At 43.9% G+C, this 17243-nt stretch overlaps 1 protein-coding gene across 2 annotated transcripts; it reads right to left on the reverse strand.

Annotated features, from left to right (window-relative positions):
• Positions 1 to 2252: 2252 nt before the first annotated feature.
• LOC115205303 (centromere protein I) lies at positions 2253 to 17052 on the reverse strand. 2 transcript variants are annotated; one of them, XM_029771120.1, is made up of 20 exons: positions 16756 to 17052; positions 16023 to 16154; positions 15751 to 15869; positions 15484 to 15591; positions 15334 to 15382; positions 15184 to 15230; positions 14763 to 14852; positions 14434 to 14565; positions 13479 to 13616; positions 12133 to 12253; positions 11603 to 11697; positions 11274 to 11391; positions 10973 to 11037; positions 10566 to 10675; positions 9909 to 10044; positions 9536 to 9660; positions 7291 to 7339; positions 4603 to 4818; positions 4104 to 4145; positions 2253 to 3939 (listed from the first exon to the last, which is right to left on the reverse strand). In XM_029771120.1, exons 1-20 carry the CDS (start codon positions 16922 to 16924, stop codon positions 3790 to 3792), a joined length of 2211 nt encoding a protein of 736 aa, XP_029626980.1. In that variant the 5' UTR covers positions 16925 to 17052; the 3' UTR covers positions 2253 to 3789. The 2 variants fall into 2 exon arrangements, with proteins under 2 accessions (XP_029626980.1, XP_029626979.1); XM_029771119.1 differs by having other exon boundaries at positions 16017 to 16154.
• Positions 17053 to 17243: the final 191 nt, after the last annotated feature.

A 17243-nucleotide genomic window follows, 5' to 3' on the forward strand; every position in this document is an offset into this window, starting at 1 on the left:
CTACAGCATGCACAAGCAGTCAGCTCCCCTGAGGAGCTAAAAGCTCTGAAAACTGGTAGGGAAGTGGCTAAGGACAACAGTCTTCTCTCTCTTACCCCAGAGTAACACAACATCCTCAGAGTGATCAGAGTCAGAGGGAGGCTGCGCTAAGCAGAAGTCTTGGATCCCGATGCTATCCATCCAATTATCCTTGACTCCAGACACCCTCTCACCAGCCTCCTCAACAAGAGTTTTGATGAGAGGCTTCTCCACCCAGGGCCAGAGAGAGTCTATGGGGAGATGAGGCGATGTACTGGATACTTGGAGGACGAGGAGCCATTCGGAAGCACAAATACGGCTGTATGGAATGTCAGAGATGGCGGGCCGGAGCAACTGTGCCCAAAATGGCAGATTTACCCCCTGCTCGCTTGCGCCTCCTCAAACCCCCCTTCTAGTCAACAGGAGTAGATTGCTTTGGCCCTTTTATGATCAAGTTAGGTCGTCAAGTGGAAAAGCGCTGGGGCATTCTGTTCAAGTGTTTGTCAACTAGATGTGTCCACCTGGACTTACTGGAGAGTTTGGATACTGAAGCCTTCCTCATGGCCCTAAGGTGGTTTATCTCCCGACAGGGGAAACCCTAGGAGATCCTGGCTGACAGGAGCATAAACTTCAAGGCAGGAGAAGCTAGGTTGAAGGAAGCTTTCCAAGCAATGGAACCAAGTCTCCAGGGTCAACTGATGAACCAACAAATCTCCTTCAAATTTAACCCTCCAGGAGCTCCTCATTTTGGAGGAACATGGGAGCGAGAGATCAAATTTGTGAAGATGGCCTTACGAGTCGTTCTGGGGGACCAAACTGTCACTGAAACTGTCTTGCAGACCGTCCTGATAGAGGTGGAAGGGATACTGAACTCCAAACCCTTGGGATATCTCTCTGCAGACATCGCTGACCCCGATCCGGTTACACCGAATCTGCTCTTGATGGGGCACCGAGATGCTTCACTTCCTCAAGCCACGTATGCTGATACCAACCTCGTTGGCAGACGCCGGTGGCGACACAGCCAGATCTTGGCTGACCATTTCTGGGCCCGATTCATTCGGGATTGCCTACCAAGCCTACAGCACAGAGGAAAATGGCAGAAAGAAACGGCCAGCCTGGACACTGGCCAAGTAGTGATGATAGTGGACCCTCAACTGCCTTGAGCCTCCTGGCCGGCGGGCCATATCACCAAGACCATGCCTGGGACTGAAGGTCAAGTTAGATCAGTGGAGATCCAGGTAAAGAACCAGACATATGTCCGGACAGTTGCCCGACTAATTCCTCTCCCTGAGAAGACAGAGGACGTGGAACGATATGCCTTTTGAGGAGTGTGGAATTTAACACATTTCCGGGGTGGCTGTAGAAAGACCCATGGAGTTGGTGGAATCGTCCTTTAATTCATGGACACTTGAACAGCTGGGCCAGGTGCGCTTTAATTAGGTCAGGTGGAAATGTCCGACAGATCTCAACTCATTAAAAGGAGGAAATCGCCACCACCCGACCTCGCTGCTTTCTCTTCCTCAACTCCGTCTAATCCAGACATTCCGTGCGTACATGAATCAACGTAAATCCACCGAATCTGTTACCTTTCATCTGAACTATCTGTTGCGATTGAGAGTGCGGGCCATCAGTTATTTAGTTATTACCGGAGCGCGGCTTGGAACACCCGCTTCAAACCTATTGTGTTATGTCAATGGACAACAATCACGACCCTATAGATCATCACAGGCCAATTATACCATTGACATATGGTTGAAATGTAATGAAATTACATGTAAATATGAAGACAAACCTGGAAAGATGAAATCGGAAACATTCTTATTTGCTGAATTGATAAATTCTGATATCACATTGATTGTAGATTGAATAATTGATTGATTGGTATTATTCTCATGGTTATGATGAATAGTTATGAGCCTAAATGACGATTCCTGTTGAATTCTTATTGAACTGAATTGCTCAATTACATAATTGTTAATGAGAATGATTTGACTTCTGATTATGAATTTGATCGGATACATGTTCTGTTTCCTTGTTATGCAGCACAAACTACCCAGTAAATATACCACTTTGTGGTTAAAGGAATTCCTGCCTCAGGTCTCATCCATTCCTTTAGGCAAACGTACAAAATCAGCAGGGGATCAAATACTTTTCCCCCCCACTGTAGTCCAATTAAACATTTCTTGCAGTAAAATGATACACAAAATGTAGGCTGATTTTTGACTTCGAGAACAGGGGTTGAGAAAAAGGATTTATTGAGATAATGCAAATGTCTGGAGGTGCTGTCTGTACCAGCATCATAAAAGCTGATAGTATTTCAACCACATAAAATATCCATCCAAGCAGATCTGAAATCTGTTCAAACATTTTGGGTCGTTTTCACAGCTTTCTATTTCCTTACAACCAGTCAAACTGATGTCATTTGGACCTTTTGCACAGAAAATGTTTCCTGTTTCTTTTTATATTGCATTTGATCCCCAGTCCCTAAACGTCTTTGCTCCGCAAAAGAAGCCAAGATGACAGAAAACTTTACCGATGTCAACTATACTGAGAAAATAAATAAACGCAACAATTTCAACTATTTTACTGAGTTACAGTTCATATAAGGAAATCAGTCAACTTAAATTCATTAGGACCTAATATATGAATTTCAAATGCCTGGGCAGGGGTGCAGCCACACAGAATACATTTCTCCCCACAAGTATAGTTTGAAGCATTCATTGTATTGACATTTGACATACTGGCGAGCAAGGGTTTATTTAGCTTTCTAGGGCAACATATAGGCTAATGACAAGAGAAGCTGCATGTAGCCTATCTAACTATAGACAAGTTGACTTACAAATAGCCTACCAAAATGTCAGAAATAAGCAGAAACTTATCTAAATCAGGCAACAACAAAAATCCTTGTCTCTTCTATATTAGCGGGTTAGGGTCAGGTGCGGGCCTCAGATTTTCAAATTGGCTGTAGTCAGGCGGTTGCGGCTGGGTTACTCACAATTGCAGGTGGGTGCACAAACAGCTGACCCACGCACCACTACACTACGTTGAAAAATAAAAAGGAACAATGGGCTGAAGTATTGACTCGACATATTGACATGAATACAGCCATAATACATATAAAGCAGACCTGTCAGTAATGGTGATGCTCAGATGGGAAGTCTATGGTGGCACCGTGAGAATGGAGTGTGTGTCTGGCATGCAATGTGTTTCGCTGCACCCAGCAGGTTCCAAGTTAACTGGAAAAGCCAAGGGCCTATTAACTATCCAGATGGATCCTTCAATTAAGGGAAAATGTTTTCCAGAAGGTTGAGCCATTACCTGCAAAAGATACTGATGACTTCCCCATAATGAATTATACCAATGGCTTTTAATAGAAAACAGATTATAATTCTCACTAAGTTCGCATGTTCCAGCATGTTTAATGTTTGCTTTTTAGGAGCATTGGTGTAATTTAGTAAAAGACCAGGGGGTGGATCCTTTAGTCTAAAAGAAAATCCTATTCTTATTAATGTGCAAGTTCCACAGAAATAAATCGATAGATGCGTAAGCTATACACGAGAACAGACAACACATGAGCACCAAGCGGAATTAAAATATGGACAAGACATAATAAAAATACATCAAGATTTTAAAAAGTGTCTATTTACAGAGATAGTCTAGTAGGGAATTTTCTTGTGAATTTTGCCTTGGAGAAGATGGCAAGAGATAAAAACATGTACACGTCCTTTACAACAAGGAGAAGTTTCAGTCTTGTGTTTTGTTCTCTGTTGTTTAACTGCTTGTGGGTTGCCTGTCTCCCTGACCCTGGTCATTGGTTCCAGCCGCAGAGCGTCGGGTGATGTTACTCTGAACAAACTGTCGGAGGCCCTGAAAGCCCTGAGAGAAGAGGAACTCCAGGTACCAGTCCCATTGCTTCCTGGCCTACAGACAGACAGCGTTACAGACCATCCATTACAAAAGGACCATCCAGGACTGCTGATCAGTAGCATGAGGTCAATTAAAAATCAAACGGCACACTTTAAAATACACATCAGTGCACGTACGTACAGTACATTAAAACAAAATAAGTGGTAAGACTGCGGTACCTTTATGAAATTGAGATCCACTTCCTTCCTCTCTGGCCAACACTGACAAAGAGAAAAGCATTAATATTCAACAGTCCCCCCCCCTCCCAGTAAATCTCAGTAGAACAGTCTACTGGGTGTGATTCTGACCAAAAAGAAGTACTTGGATAATTAAACATGATGAAAAATCAAGTCTCATGCAGCGCCCATGAATAATAAAATGTGATTCTGTATTAATGGATCTTGTATAAAAGATACATTAATACCACATTCATCTCCTTGTCCAGCCTTAAAATGTATTCAACTGGAGAGGATGGCTGCTCCCTTGTGCGTCAGGTGTTTCTCTTGAAATTTGAAAATTAGACTTCACATATAAACTGAGCACAAACATTTAGTGGACAATTATGAAAATGATATACAATATTAGTTTCACGGATTTGGACTTTAAATAATGCCGAAAAGAATGCAATAAGTAAATAATGGCCAACATTTTCTAAATTACATTAAAATTCTCACTCACCTTGTGATGAAAGTCGAGGGCGTAGCCGAGGAAGGCAGGGTGGTGGATGAGGTCGAAGCTGGTCCAGGGCTCGGGCACTTTGCTGAGAGACAGGAGCTCCTGGTCCACCACGATGGCCATGCCGGGAAGGAACATCTTGGCGTTCCACAGGCAGCTCACCATGAAGGACAGGTAGTGGTTAAACTCCCGGTACGTCTGCCTGCTGATGTGAAACACCTGTTGCAATGGAGGGATGACGAGAAGAAAAAAAAGAGCGATGGAGATGTAGTTTAAACACTGAATAAGTGTATGACACATGCTAAATAAATAGGCTCTCTCACAGAATATCACCAGGGAAAGGGTGTTGGGTGGTTAAAAGCCAGGCCCATTATTGATAATGTCTGCCCGCGCTGACCAATTTGCATTCCGCTTACCGGATCCATTTCTCTTGGTAAGACGCTGCCGGAAATATGAGGTAAACATATATTGTTTCGTACCAAGTGCCTTCGGAAAGTATTCAGACCCCTTGACTTATTCCACTTTGTGTTAAAGCCCGTATTAAATCGATTTTTTCCCCTGACCCATGTACACACAATACCCCATAATGACAAAGTGAAAACATGTTTTTAGAAATGTTAGAAAATTTATTGAAAATGAAATACAGAATTCTCTCATTTACATAAATATTCACACCCCTGATACAATACTTTGTAGAACCACCTTGGCAGCGATTAGAGCGGTGACTCTTACTGGCAAAGTCTCTAAGAGCTTTGCGCACCTGGATTGCGCAACATTTGCACATTATTCTTAAATTCTTCAAGCTCTGTCAAGTTATCATTGCTAGACAGCCATTTAAGTCTTGCCATAGATTTTCAAGCCGATTTGAGTCAAAACTGTAACTAGGCCACTCAATATGGGCTACCGAGTGAGGCAGCGGTTTAAGGCACTGCATCTCAGTGCTAGAAGCTTCACTACAGACCTGGTTCGATTCCAGGCTGTATCACAACCGACCGTGATTGGGAGTCTCTTAGGGCTGCGCACAATTGGCCCAGCTTCGTCCGGGTTAGGCAGTCATTATAAATAAGAATTTGTTTGTAACCGACTTGCCTAGTTAAATAAAGTTTAATAAACAATTTTAAAAATATAATCTTGGTAAACAACTCATGTATATTTGGCATTGTGTTTTAGGGCTATTGTCCTGCTGAAAGGTGAATTTGTCTCCCAGCGTCTGTTGGAGAGCAAACTGAACCAGGTTTTCCTCTAGGATTTTGCCATTTATTATCCTAAAAAAAAGTTCCTAGTCCTTGCCGTTGACAAGCATACCCGTAACATGATGCAGCCACCACCATGCTTAAAAACATGCAGTGTGTACCTCAATGAGGTGCTGTGTTGGATTTTCCCAAAACATAACACTTTGTATTCAGGACAAAAAGTTAATGTCTCTGCCACATTATTTTGCAGTTTTACTTTATTGCAAACAGGATGGATGTTTTGGAATATTTTATTCTGTACAGGCTTCCTTTTCACTCTGTCATTTAGGTTTGTATTGTGGAGTAACTACAATGTTGTTGATCCATCCTCAGTTTTGTCCTATCACTGTAACTGTTTTAAAGTCACCATTGCCTTTGGTGAAATCCCTGAGTGGTTTCCTTCCTCTCTGGACACTGAGTTAAGGAGGATGCCTGTATCTTTGTAGTGACTGGTGTATTGATACACCATCCAAAGTGTAATTAATAACTGCACCATGCTCAAAGAGATATTCAATGTCTGCTATTTTGTATTTTCTTTTACGCATTTACCTTTAGATGGGTTGCTGACAACATTATGAAAACAATGTGCGTGCTTCCATGGGGCAGAACTCAGCCTGTTGCTGTGATTCTGGAAGGCCAGATTGCAGGAATGATAAGAAACTGCCATGTTGGGAATTGTAAGTGGCTCGTTTCAGCTTGTTATTGACACCATGTCTTGTTTTGAGAGATTTCATGACAATGCTTATATGGCAAAAATTCGCTAGCTATCTAACCAACAACTGTAACGATGTATTTGAAAGACAACTAGTGCTTATGTGCAAATGTATATGTTTTCAATAAACATTGGAGACAAAATAAAGCTTATACATTGTCAACAATCTAAACCAACCTCTTCTGTTTTGCCCCATGGTTGCGCATGTGTCGTTTTTGTTGCTAAACAACCAACCTGTCTATAGGTGCCCTTCTTTGCGAAGCATTGAAAAACCTCACTGGTCTTTGTGGTTGAAATTGAAATTCACTGCACGACGGAGGGACCTTACAAATAATTGTATGTGGGTTGAATACTTATTGACTCAAGACATTTCAGCTTTTCATTTTTAATTCATTTGTAAACATTTCTGAAAACAATTCCACTTTCACATTATGGGGTAGTGTGTGTAGATCAGTGACACAAAATCTCAGTCAAGGGGTGTGTATACTTTCTGAAGGCACTGTATACAAATAGCAGTATCTACTTCCAAATTCAATTGCCTTCATACACTAGAATTGGGTTTTTTGTTTGAACGAGTAACCACCAAAATTGCAATTCTTTAATCAGCACTTAATTCTAATAGTTTCATTCATCATGTGGACGGGTAGACGTCTCCTCACCAGGAGCCTTGAATTGCTTGATTATGCAAAAACACTGTTAGATTTGCAAAGCAGAAAACATATCTTAAAAAGGGAGTGCTTCTATTACCTTGGTCTCCTGTTGTTGGCACTTAGCAGAGGTCAGGTTCTTCTTGTACCTTGAAAAAAGAGAAACAACTTTAGTGGTCTGTATAAGGGTGGAAAAGCAACGACATTGCTTTCCATGTTATGTAAACATCTGTCCAAAAGGCCATTTATTGCGAGCAGAACATTTTACAATAACAAGCTTAAAAACAACCACCATAGTAGCAGCAGTTGCTAAGACCAGATGTTTGGCCTGTTTTAATAAAAGCAGTGGTCTTTTGTCATGCTATAGATTTCCCCCATACTCAACTAGTGGACATAAGTCCAGATCCGGACCCAGAAGGGGGTCAAATATGGACCACGGATCCAGTCGAGCTTCAACCTCGGTATTATATGAACACATAAGACACGTAAATGTTGAATTGCGAGAAATGAGCTAAAAACACAAAAAAACAGCAAAAACAATTCCCTGCCACATGCAAAATGTGTAGAATTGAGGGAAATTAGCTTTTAAACTCTCCACCAACAAGAGGGGTGTGAACAGTTTGGGGTTGCGAGGTGGGAGTTTGTTACTACGCCAATGAATGACAATATCCATCCGGACCTTTGCGACCTAGGAAGTGTGTCTGACCGGACCTTCTTAACCAGTACTAGAGGACCCCCTGCTATAGACGTATGCTTTAACCAGTACTAGAGGACCCCCTGCTGTAGACGTATGCTTTAACCAGTACTAGAGGACCCCCTGCTGTAGACGTATGCTTTAACCAGTACTAGAGGACCCCCTGCTATAGACGTATGCTTTAACCAGTACTAGAGGACCCCCTGCTATAGACGTATGCTTTAACCAGTACTAGAGGACCCCCTGCTATAGACGTATGCTTTAACCAGTACTAGAGGACCCCCTGCTATAGACGTATGCTTTAACCAGTACTAGAGGACCCCCTGCTATAGACGTATGCTTTAACCAGTACTAGAGGACCCCCTGCTATAGACGTATGCTTTAACCAGTACTAGAGGACCCCCTGCTATAGACGTATGCTTTAACCAGTACTAGAGGACCCCCTGCTATAGACGTATGCTTTAACCAGTACTAGAGGACCCCCTGCTATAGACGTATGCTTTAACCAGTACTAGAGGACCCCCTGCTATAGACGTATGCTTTAACCAGTACTAGAGGACCCCCTGCTATAGACGTATGCTTTAACCAGTACTAGAGGACCCCCTGCTATAGACGTATGCTTTAACCAGTACTAGAGGACCCCCTGCTATAGACGTATGCTTTAACCAGTACTAGAGGACCCCCTGCTATAGACGTATGCTTTAACCAGTACTAGAGGACCCCCTGCTATAGACGTATGCTTTAACCAGTACTAGAGGACCCCCTGCTATAGACGTATGCTTTAACCAGTACTAGAGGACCCCCTGCTATAGACGTATGCTTTAACCAGTACTAGAGGACCCCCTGCTATAGACGTATGCTTTAACCAGTACTAGAGGACCCCCTGCTATAGACGTATGCTTTAACCAGTACTAGAGGACCCCCTGCTATAGACGTATGCTTTAACCAGTACTAGAGGACCCCCTGCTATAGACGTATGCTTTAACCAGTACTAGAGGACCCCCTGCTATAGACGTATGCTTTAACCAGTACTAGAGGACCCCCTGCTATAGACGTATGCTTTAACCAGTACTAGAGGACCCCCTGCTGTTGACGTATGCTTTAACCAGTACTAGAGGACCCCCTGCTATAGACGTATGCTTTAACCAGTACTAGAGGACCCCCTGCTATAGACGTATGCTTTAACTAGTACTAGAGGACCCCTGCTAAAGATGTATGCTTTAACTAGTACTAGAGAACCCCTGCTGTAGATGTATGATTTAACTAGTACATCCCTGCTATAGATGTATGCTTTGTGTATTTGTGCGACAAGACATTCGTGCTTCGAGTTATGCATGCCGTTTGCATTCTTCATGGGCCTGAAAAGTTATCCGGGAAAATGGATCTTAGCGCAATTCTGCACCCTTGACCCTTCATTATCATGAATGTAATGTTCTGGCTGGCGAGCTGTACCAAGACAGCTTACCATTCACCTGCGTCATCAAATATATACAGGAGAAAGTTTGACATACATGCAGATGATTTGCACAAAGCATGGCAGTGACCGCACTTTGTTTGTGAAAAGATGACACTCTGACGTGACGGTGTTGACTTCCAACAGGCCCGGTGTTGACATGATAATACTGGCGTTGACGTCACCACTCCTACTCACCTGTACATGATGTAGCCGAGGCGGTCCACGCTGACGGGGTCGGTGGCAAACAGGGCTGGGTAGAACACGCCCACGGGGGGCATGACCACCAGGGGGAGCCCGTACTTCAGGAACATGTCACACACCTGAATGGCACGCACAGGGGCACACACGTCAACACCCCCACAACGAACACGGTTGTCTCCTTTTCTAAACGGACCATGAATATGGAGCAACTGATCCAGTGCACTCTGGTTAAAGTGAATATGATTACGGTGGACAACCACAGGGTTCTAACAGTCCTGCATGGATGGGATCACTATAAGGGATCACTGGACTTTTTCCCCCCTTTATGTATTCAATGAAATGTACTAGCTTCATCTGGCTTGATTACCGTCTCGTAGAAGTCCAGGATGAAGCTGAGGAGCAGGGAGTGGCAGCCCTCTAGCTGTAGCCCCACGGCGGACAGGCGGCCCACGAAATGCACCAGCTCCACGACTGAGTCCATGAAGCCAGACAGAGTCATGTTCCTGGGGAGGAGTTGAAGAATGGTCACGTAACGGAACATAAAACAAAGGCCTTAATAACAAGGAAACGGGTGAATGGTAATGATGCATGGGACTAGTGAGAAGCTCAAACGGGGGGCTTTGTCCTTGGATCATATTAATTTCTCCTTCAGCAGCCCCGCCCACCCCGGTTAATGCAATAAAAGACAATAACCAAATCAGCGCTGAGTGTGCAGCAATGATGCCGGGCGGAGAGACACACACACTGCAGTTCATTACGCTGCGGCGTTCCAGAGGACAGCGCTGAGGAGAAACCGAGGAGGTTGACAACCACACACCTCAGACATTGATTTCGGCACCGCTTTTCATTGAGTTTCTCTGCAGAGGTGAAGTTTGAAATGGGAAGGGAATAAACATGTATTGACAGGGATTGGCCGTTTGTGAAGAGTTAGAATACCGGCGAGGAAGACAGTGAAATGTGTCTTTAACTAAAGGAAGTTACAGGGCTTTGGTGTTGGAAGTGTGTGACGGACAGTGAGACTCACATGGGTGTGTGGCTGTGGAGACTGATGTCCAGGCCGTCCTCCAGGGCGTACACAGAGTGCCAGGTCAACCACTTCGACAGCATGTTGTTCAGACAGTCAATCACACTGCACTGGACAGACAACAGAGGGTTGGTACTTATTCAAAGTGGGAAAAAATACATTTACAATGACAACTGGGCACACAGAAGAAAAATGGTGTAAAACGTCTCATCAGAAAACAAAATGGTTCTCACTGAACAAGTAGTTCCTCCCTGTTTCAGTAAGTTCTCTTCCATTTGGTGCCAAATGAATACAACCCAGGATTAAAAGGGAGCTGATAACTGGACTGTAAATGGATATAGCGGTATGATGCAAACTTATTATAATTTATTGAATGCGGGATCTGGAGGCATTCTGTTGACTATTACCTTGAAGAACAGCGTGGAGGTGAAGAACAGCTGCATGAGAGGCTCAAACAGAAGCTGGTTGATACCTGAGAGAGATGGAGGAGAGCAAGGAAATTTGCACAAACCATTTAATTCGACCACATGACTACGTTTAATTCAACCACCTGACTACTTTTCCCAGGCTCCCTGGTATATGCTGCCAGCCTGCCATGTGCTGGGGATTGCATAGTCACGTGTCTTCCCGCAGTTACAGTTCAGCAGTTTAATTAGAGGAGAGAGAGTGGAGGAGAGCAAGGCAGCCAAGCGAACAGGGCCTACTCACAGGAACTGGGGACCACGGGGATGTCACTCAGAAGGCCCAGAATCTGGGGGCGGAGGAGTGAACCATCCCAAACATTCAGGAACTTGTAGAGGAAGCCCTCGGTGCTGGAGAAGCCCTCCTGAGGGGAGAGAGGGATGGAGAGACAAAACATACGCATCTCAAATGAGCGTTTGACTGTGGCATCATTTATTAACGAGCAGCGAGGGGGAAGAGAGTGGGAGCAGAGAAGAGTTTAACACGCTCTGACAGATCCAAATCTGGCATAAAAGGGAGAGGCGGGGACGGGAACTGGGGGTGACAGGGTGAGAGGAGCCTGGAGGGGGGCTCACCTGGAGGAACTGCTGCGTGGAGAGCAACCTGTTGAGGAGGTGCAGGGCCTCGGACGAACTCCCGGAGCCCCCGTCCCCACTGCAGAACAGAAACTCTGAAACACAAAACAAAGAGAGGAAAATAAAAGATATTTTAAATGTTGAAAAGGTCAGGGGAAAGAAGAGAACAAAAAACAAGGGGTGATGACAGAATCACATTGTGGATTTGTACAATCTTGACACCGAACCTTTTTATTTTCATAAAAGCTTTTCTACAGAGCGTTGCTTTGCAATGCCTACTGGGAATGGACGAGGGTTCAATCAGTAGAGCATTTGACAGAAGTACCCTGTAACAAAAATTCTACTACTGAACCATTTAGGGTTAAGTGGGAAGATCGACAGATTTTTTTTTCACCTAGTCGGCTCGGGGATTCGAACGACCAACCTTTCGGTTACTGGCTCAACACTCTAACCGCTAGGCTACCTGCCGCCACATTTCCGCAGCGACAGAGACAACTGAGGAAGACGTAGTGGTTGGTTAGTGATTGTACCCTCATGGAGGGCGTGGCCCAGCCAGAAGTTGAGTCGGAGGAAGGCGGAGTCATCCTGTACGTAGTCCAGGTAACAGAGGGCCAGATTGGACCCCAGCAGAGAACCCATCTGGGATGGGAGCTGTGGAAGGGAGACATGATTATTATACACACATTTGTGGTACGCACATCAAACCCCACCATCCACTCACGCTTTAAACACACCCCCACAACACACAAACAAATACAATTCAGCATACAAAGTGGGGCGCCATCTAACACCAAGCCAGCATCATGTTCTAAATAGCTTTATGTCAGGATATTCGCAGCCCCTATTGAAGGAGAGAATCTGTTGCCCGTGTCCTTGTTTTCAATGAGTGAGCAATCAATCTGTCACTGAGTGACTGGACTAAATCTGTCACATCTACTTATACTCATAATACAGTAATCATGGTCATGTCTGTGGCAGGCAGGCAGAATTCAGACATTTCTCCACATGGACTGGCCTGTTTGTCTGTTGTGTGAATAGCTGCACGGCAATATGGGAACTTAATAAATAAAGAGAGATTGTCAACAGACATGGCCGAGTCTTCCAATAATTATAAGGAGCAAACGCATCGTTCCTCTGATTTGTTTGAGCTGCATGATGGACAGTACTAGCTGATCTGTCCTGTCCACCCACAGCCATAAAAAGTAGAAAGTGCTGGCAGAACGGCTTGTTGCAAATGTTGGCTGCGTGTGGGGAATTTATGTAGCGTGAAGCGTAAATGTCCTTAAACCTTTTAAAGAAATGTATCTGAGTTGATCAGGTCAATGGATCTACCAAGCAAACCGTATTTGTGTGAAGCACTTTTGTAATTGTCAACGCTTTATAACCTTTTCAATGTGGCTCCAAGTTATACATCTCTGTTGGCCGGTTAATTAATGACTCGTTTGGGACAAACACACCCTGATGAAGTCTAAACAGAGCAATGACAAATTTAAAAAACAAAAACGACATGGAGAGCGCTCATGAATCGGTTTTATGGCTCAGGGTAATAAACACAACACTGCCAGCAGTCAAATTGAGTGGCAGACGAGGTTGAGCCCTTGGTCTATTCTGTTATCCAACAAAACTGTGCCGGTGACATAGCACCCCCATGTGGCTGCAGAATAACACTAAAGTGAAACGGACAGTGCTGGGCACCTCCAAAACAAAGTATTTTCCGTCCTGCTTAAATCCACACCTTCCATCTGTTTCAAATCAAAGTACCTCTAGGCTATACAGCTGTGTGACTAATCAGACCGCTGAGAGAGAAGGAGGGGGGGGGGGGGGGGGGGGGCAGACAGATAAAAAGACAGTGAGAGAGAGGGGAGGAGAGGGCTACCTCTATGCGGTGGAGGTTGTCCAGCAGCTCTGGGAAGGTGTGGAGTTGCTCCAGGGGGAAGAACTTCCTGCTGCTGGAGAAGGGGGAGTTTCTCTGGACAGATGAGCTCAGTGATGGCACCTCCAGGTGATGGTATTTCTGACAGATGGATCAGTGATTGGAATATCAGTACGATATTTGATTACCGATTTGTAAACAGCTCATTAGCTACAGAAACAAAACAAGAAGGGCTTGGTCTATGTAGGACAAAAGTGAATAAAATGTTTACAGTCTAACATACACAGAGTATACCAAACATTAGGAACACCTTCCTATTATTAAGTTGCACCCCCTTTTCCCTTCAGAACAGCCTCAATTCGTTAGGGCTAAATAATGTGTGGAAAGCATTCCACAGGGATGCTGGCCCATGTTGACTCCAATGTCTCCTGCAGTTGTGTCAAGTTAGCTGGTTGTGATTTGGATCATTTTTGATACACACGGGAAACGGTTGAAACAGAAAACCCCAGCAGTGTTGCAGTTCTTGACACAGTCAAACCGGCGCATCAGGCACCTACTACCATACAGCGTTTAAAGCCAAATCTTTTGTCTTGCCCATTCGCCCTATGAACGGCACACATACACAATCAATGTCTCAATTGTCTCAAGGCTTAAAAATACTTCTTTAACCTGTCTCGTCCCCTTCATCCACACTGACTGAAGTGGATTTAACAAGTGGCATCAATAAGGGATCATATCTTTCAGCTGGTAAGTCTGTCATGGAAAGTGTTCTTAATGTTTTGTATACTCAGTAGACTTTGAATGCAATAAATAGTGACTGACCCCGTAATAATTAGAATTTAGCAAGCACCAATATTCTTCTAAATGCTATAAATTAGCACTAAGACCATTAAAAAACAAAGACACCGTTAAGATCATTGGTCTCCCTGTTATGCCACAGCTCATCTGATCTCCATACCCTCTTCCTGGAGTTGGTCTTGTGTTTCACTCCTAGGGTCAGGCTGATGTCAGACGACACTTGGCCATTGTTCCTCTTCTGGACAGCACTGAGCGCTGCCTTCCACGTGGAGTTGTGATTCTTAAACCCACTCTGAACGACAGCAGAAAACATACACGTGACATGAAGTATGTTTGTCAGGGTTTCAATTAAGACAATTGGATTGGAATTAGAGTTTACTTCCGGATTTGATATGGATGAAATAGACCCCAACCCTGATGTTTGGTGAACGACAATGTGTGGTTTTGTGCAATGGACAAAAGTCACTAGGTGTGATCGATCATACTAACCCTCATTCGTGATGGAAGAGCAAGCGTCACCAATTCAGGGCAAAACACTTTGTACAACGACAGCAAGTGCAACAGGAACGGCTGCCTGCCCTGGGGAGACAGTAGACGAGAGGAAAATAATGGAACTCTCAGTGCAACATGCTCACAGTGGGGATTCCACTCTCAGTTTGATGGCTGTAACAATCATTCACAGAGTATAACTACAGATAATAGTACTGAGGATAAACTTTTTATGGGAATTATGTAGAGAAAGCTTCAAACAATATGTAAGTATTCTCCTCATGCCATTTATCACCAAGTATTTAATAATGCTAATACAATGATTAGATGTTTCCAATGCATTCACTTGTATTGAATTGCATTAAAATATTACAAGCATTGACCAAAAACACTTAAAAAGGACAATACTGTGTTTGTTTACCATTTTTGTTTGGAGGTCCAACAGTTTTCTGACTCTGAATGGCCGAACTATGACAGGGAAAAACCAAGAAAAGGGTAAGAGCAATGTTTTTCTGCAGAAACAACGTGTACCGTATCATAAAGGTTCATTGAGTAACAAAATGCCACTTACCACTCTCCCTCCTTGTCAAAAGGTAGAGCAAATGGCAGATGTAAGGAGACTGAAACACAAAACAAACCATCATGACTTAAATAGCAATGCAATCCATTGCCAATGTAAACATATCATTAGAGCAAGGGGGAATATGATTCCTGCACATACCAAATTCTCCTCTGTCACAAAGTGGAAGATGAAGCCATAGACGGCTCGAAGATTGTCCTTGGAGTCGATCATGTCGAAAACAGTCAGCACCCACCGAAGGAAAAGCACCTGGAAAACACCCATAACGCCCGTTTCATTCAGTTGGAGGGAGAGGGCAGAGCAATTCTGATAACAGTATTATTGTAATGTTATGTCCAGTCTCCAGTGTCAACCTTTAAATCTGTGAGTGTGTGACTTGCAAAGACCTTTGACAGAGGAGCTCTTTACCTGTGTGCTGATGGCTATCTTGCTGACGCATAACCACGCCACTGCTCGAACAACAGCCTCCTGCGGCACTACGGTGGCAGGGATCAGAAACTTCAGGACCCGAACACACATCATACCCCCTGTTCAGGGCCGGAAATAGAGAGGAAAGCTGAAATGTTATGTATGGTCAAATTAATTTGTCATAGTGTAAATTGGTATTTCCAGTCAGTCTGTCTAAGCAAATGGTGGCAGTTTCCATTAAGTGTGAGAGTTGGTTGTTGTTGTACCCATACGGAGGCTCATTGCGTAGTCCAGCATCACAGAGATCGCCTCAGGAGGAAGTCCTCGACTGAGCCCCACTCTCTCCACCTGCACCAGGTTCCTCTCCAGCACATCGTTTCCTACGCATGGGGTACCCGCCTCCACTAGGAAACAAACAGACAACTCACTGTGAATCCAGGACATGTGGCCGTGAATCCAGACACTGGTGGATGCCCTTTGGCTGCTGTAGTTAACGTTAGCTAGTTGGTTACTTTTAGCTAGCAATTAAATTCCAATGTATACAGTAGCATTCATAACAAACACTGTTAGCTAGTAACATCCTGCTGTAACATTTCCAGTCAGATGCTTCTAACCGTTTCTTATGAATTTCTTTAGGCTGCCTCTTCTGTTTGTGGATTAGCTATATACAGTTGTACATTCTAGTTAAATGATGACTAGCAAAATTGTGCGTGTACTTCAGGCACTTCTAGCCATAACGTTACCCCGCCCACACTTGTTATGCATTCGTTTGTAAATCAGCTAACGTTAGCTCGCTAGGTAGCAAAATAAATTACAGTAAAAAGGTGTTTCCAAAAGAAGAAGTCTGAGCGGCCTTGATAGTTTACATATGTTGACTAATATAACATGGGCTGCCATTACGGTCAATTAGTTCACGTTGGAGTTTAAAAAGTAGGCAAAACATTCGCTACGTTTGACTTCTGCAAGCATTAGTAGCTATATGCTAACAGCTTCCTAGCTAGCTACCTTCTGAGAAGTACTTCAGCGCAAGCAGAAATGGATCCCCAGCTTCGTTCTTTCTTCTTTCTTTCTCCACAACTCGCAAACTTCTGTTTGAAGTTCGGCTAGAAACTGACAAATCGCTTCCAGATGATGAGTCCAAATCTGACCTCGACAGGTTCACACCTTTTGCCATTGCTACATAGCTAAAAAAAAATGTTTATTGTGTTTTCCTCAGGCACGAACTCTTTCAAACAAAACTCAAATCTTGCGCGCGACCGTTTGTTCTGCGCATGCGCACTTACTACTTCCGAGAGTGTCTTGCGTAGTTCACCGGGCATTGTAGTGCAACGGCCTTAGCAGGACTACATATAAACTGTGTGTAGGCTCATTCATCTCAAGGAGCCTAGTTCAGGTATTCTCATTTTGCAATAAACTGAATTGCAATCCAAGCATTCATTCTCCTTTCTACACATTGTATTTTTTGAATGTTTTGTTTATAACTGCTAATTTCA

This window comes from Salmo trutta, chromosome 13 (genome assembly GCF_901001165.1).
Source record: "Salmo trutta chromosome 13, fSalTru1.1, whole genome shotgun sequence".
In the NCBI taxonomy this organism is placed as follows: domain Eukaryota; kingdom Metazoa; phylum Chordata; class Actinopteri; order Salmoniformes; family Salmonidae; genus Salmo; species Salmo trutta.

What these genes read in the sequence shown, in the direction of transcription:
- LOC115205303 (XM_029771119.1), bottom strand. Translation starts at nt 16,924, where the DNA reads ATGGCAAAAGGTGTGAACCTGTCGAGGTCAGATTTGGACTCATCATCT. An exon ending in CTCTTCCATCACGAATGAGG is followed by an intron (nt 14,566 to 14,762) that starts GTTAGTATGATC and finishes GCTGTCGTTCAG; the next exon opens with AGTGGGTTTAAGAATCACAA. An exon ending in CCCCGTGGTCCCCAGTTCCT is followed by an intron (nt 11,038 to 11,273) that starts GTGAGTAGGCCC and finishes CATCTCTCTCAG; the next exon opens with GTATCAACCAGCTTCTGTTT.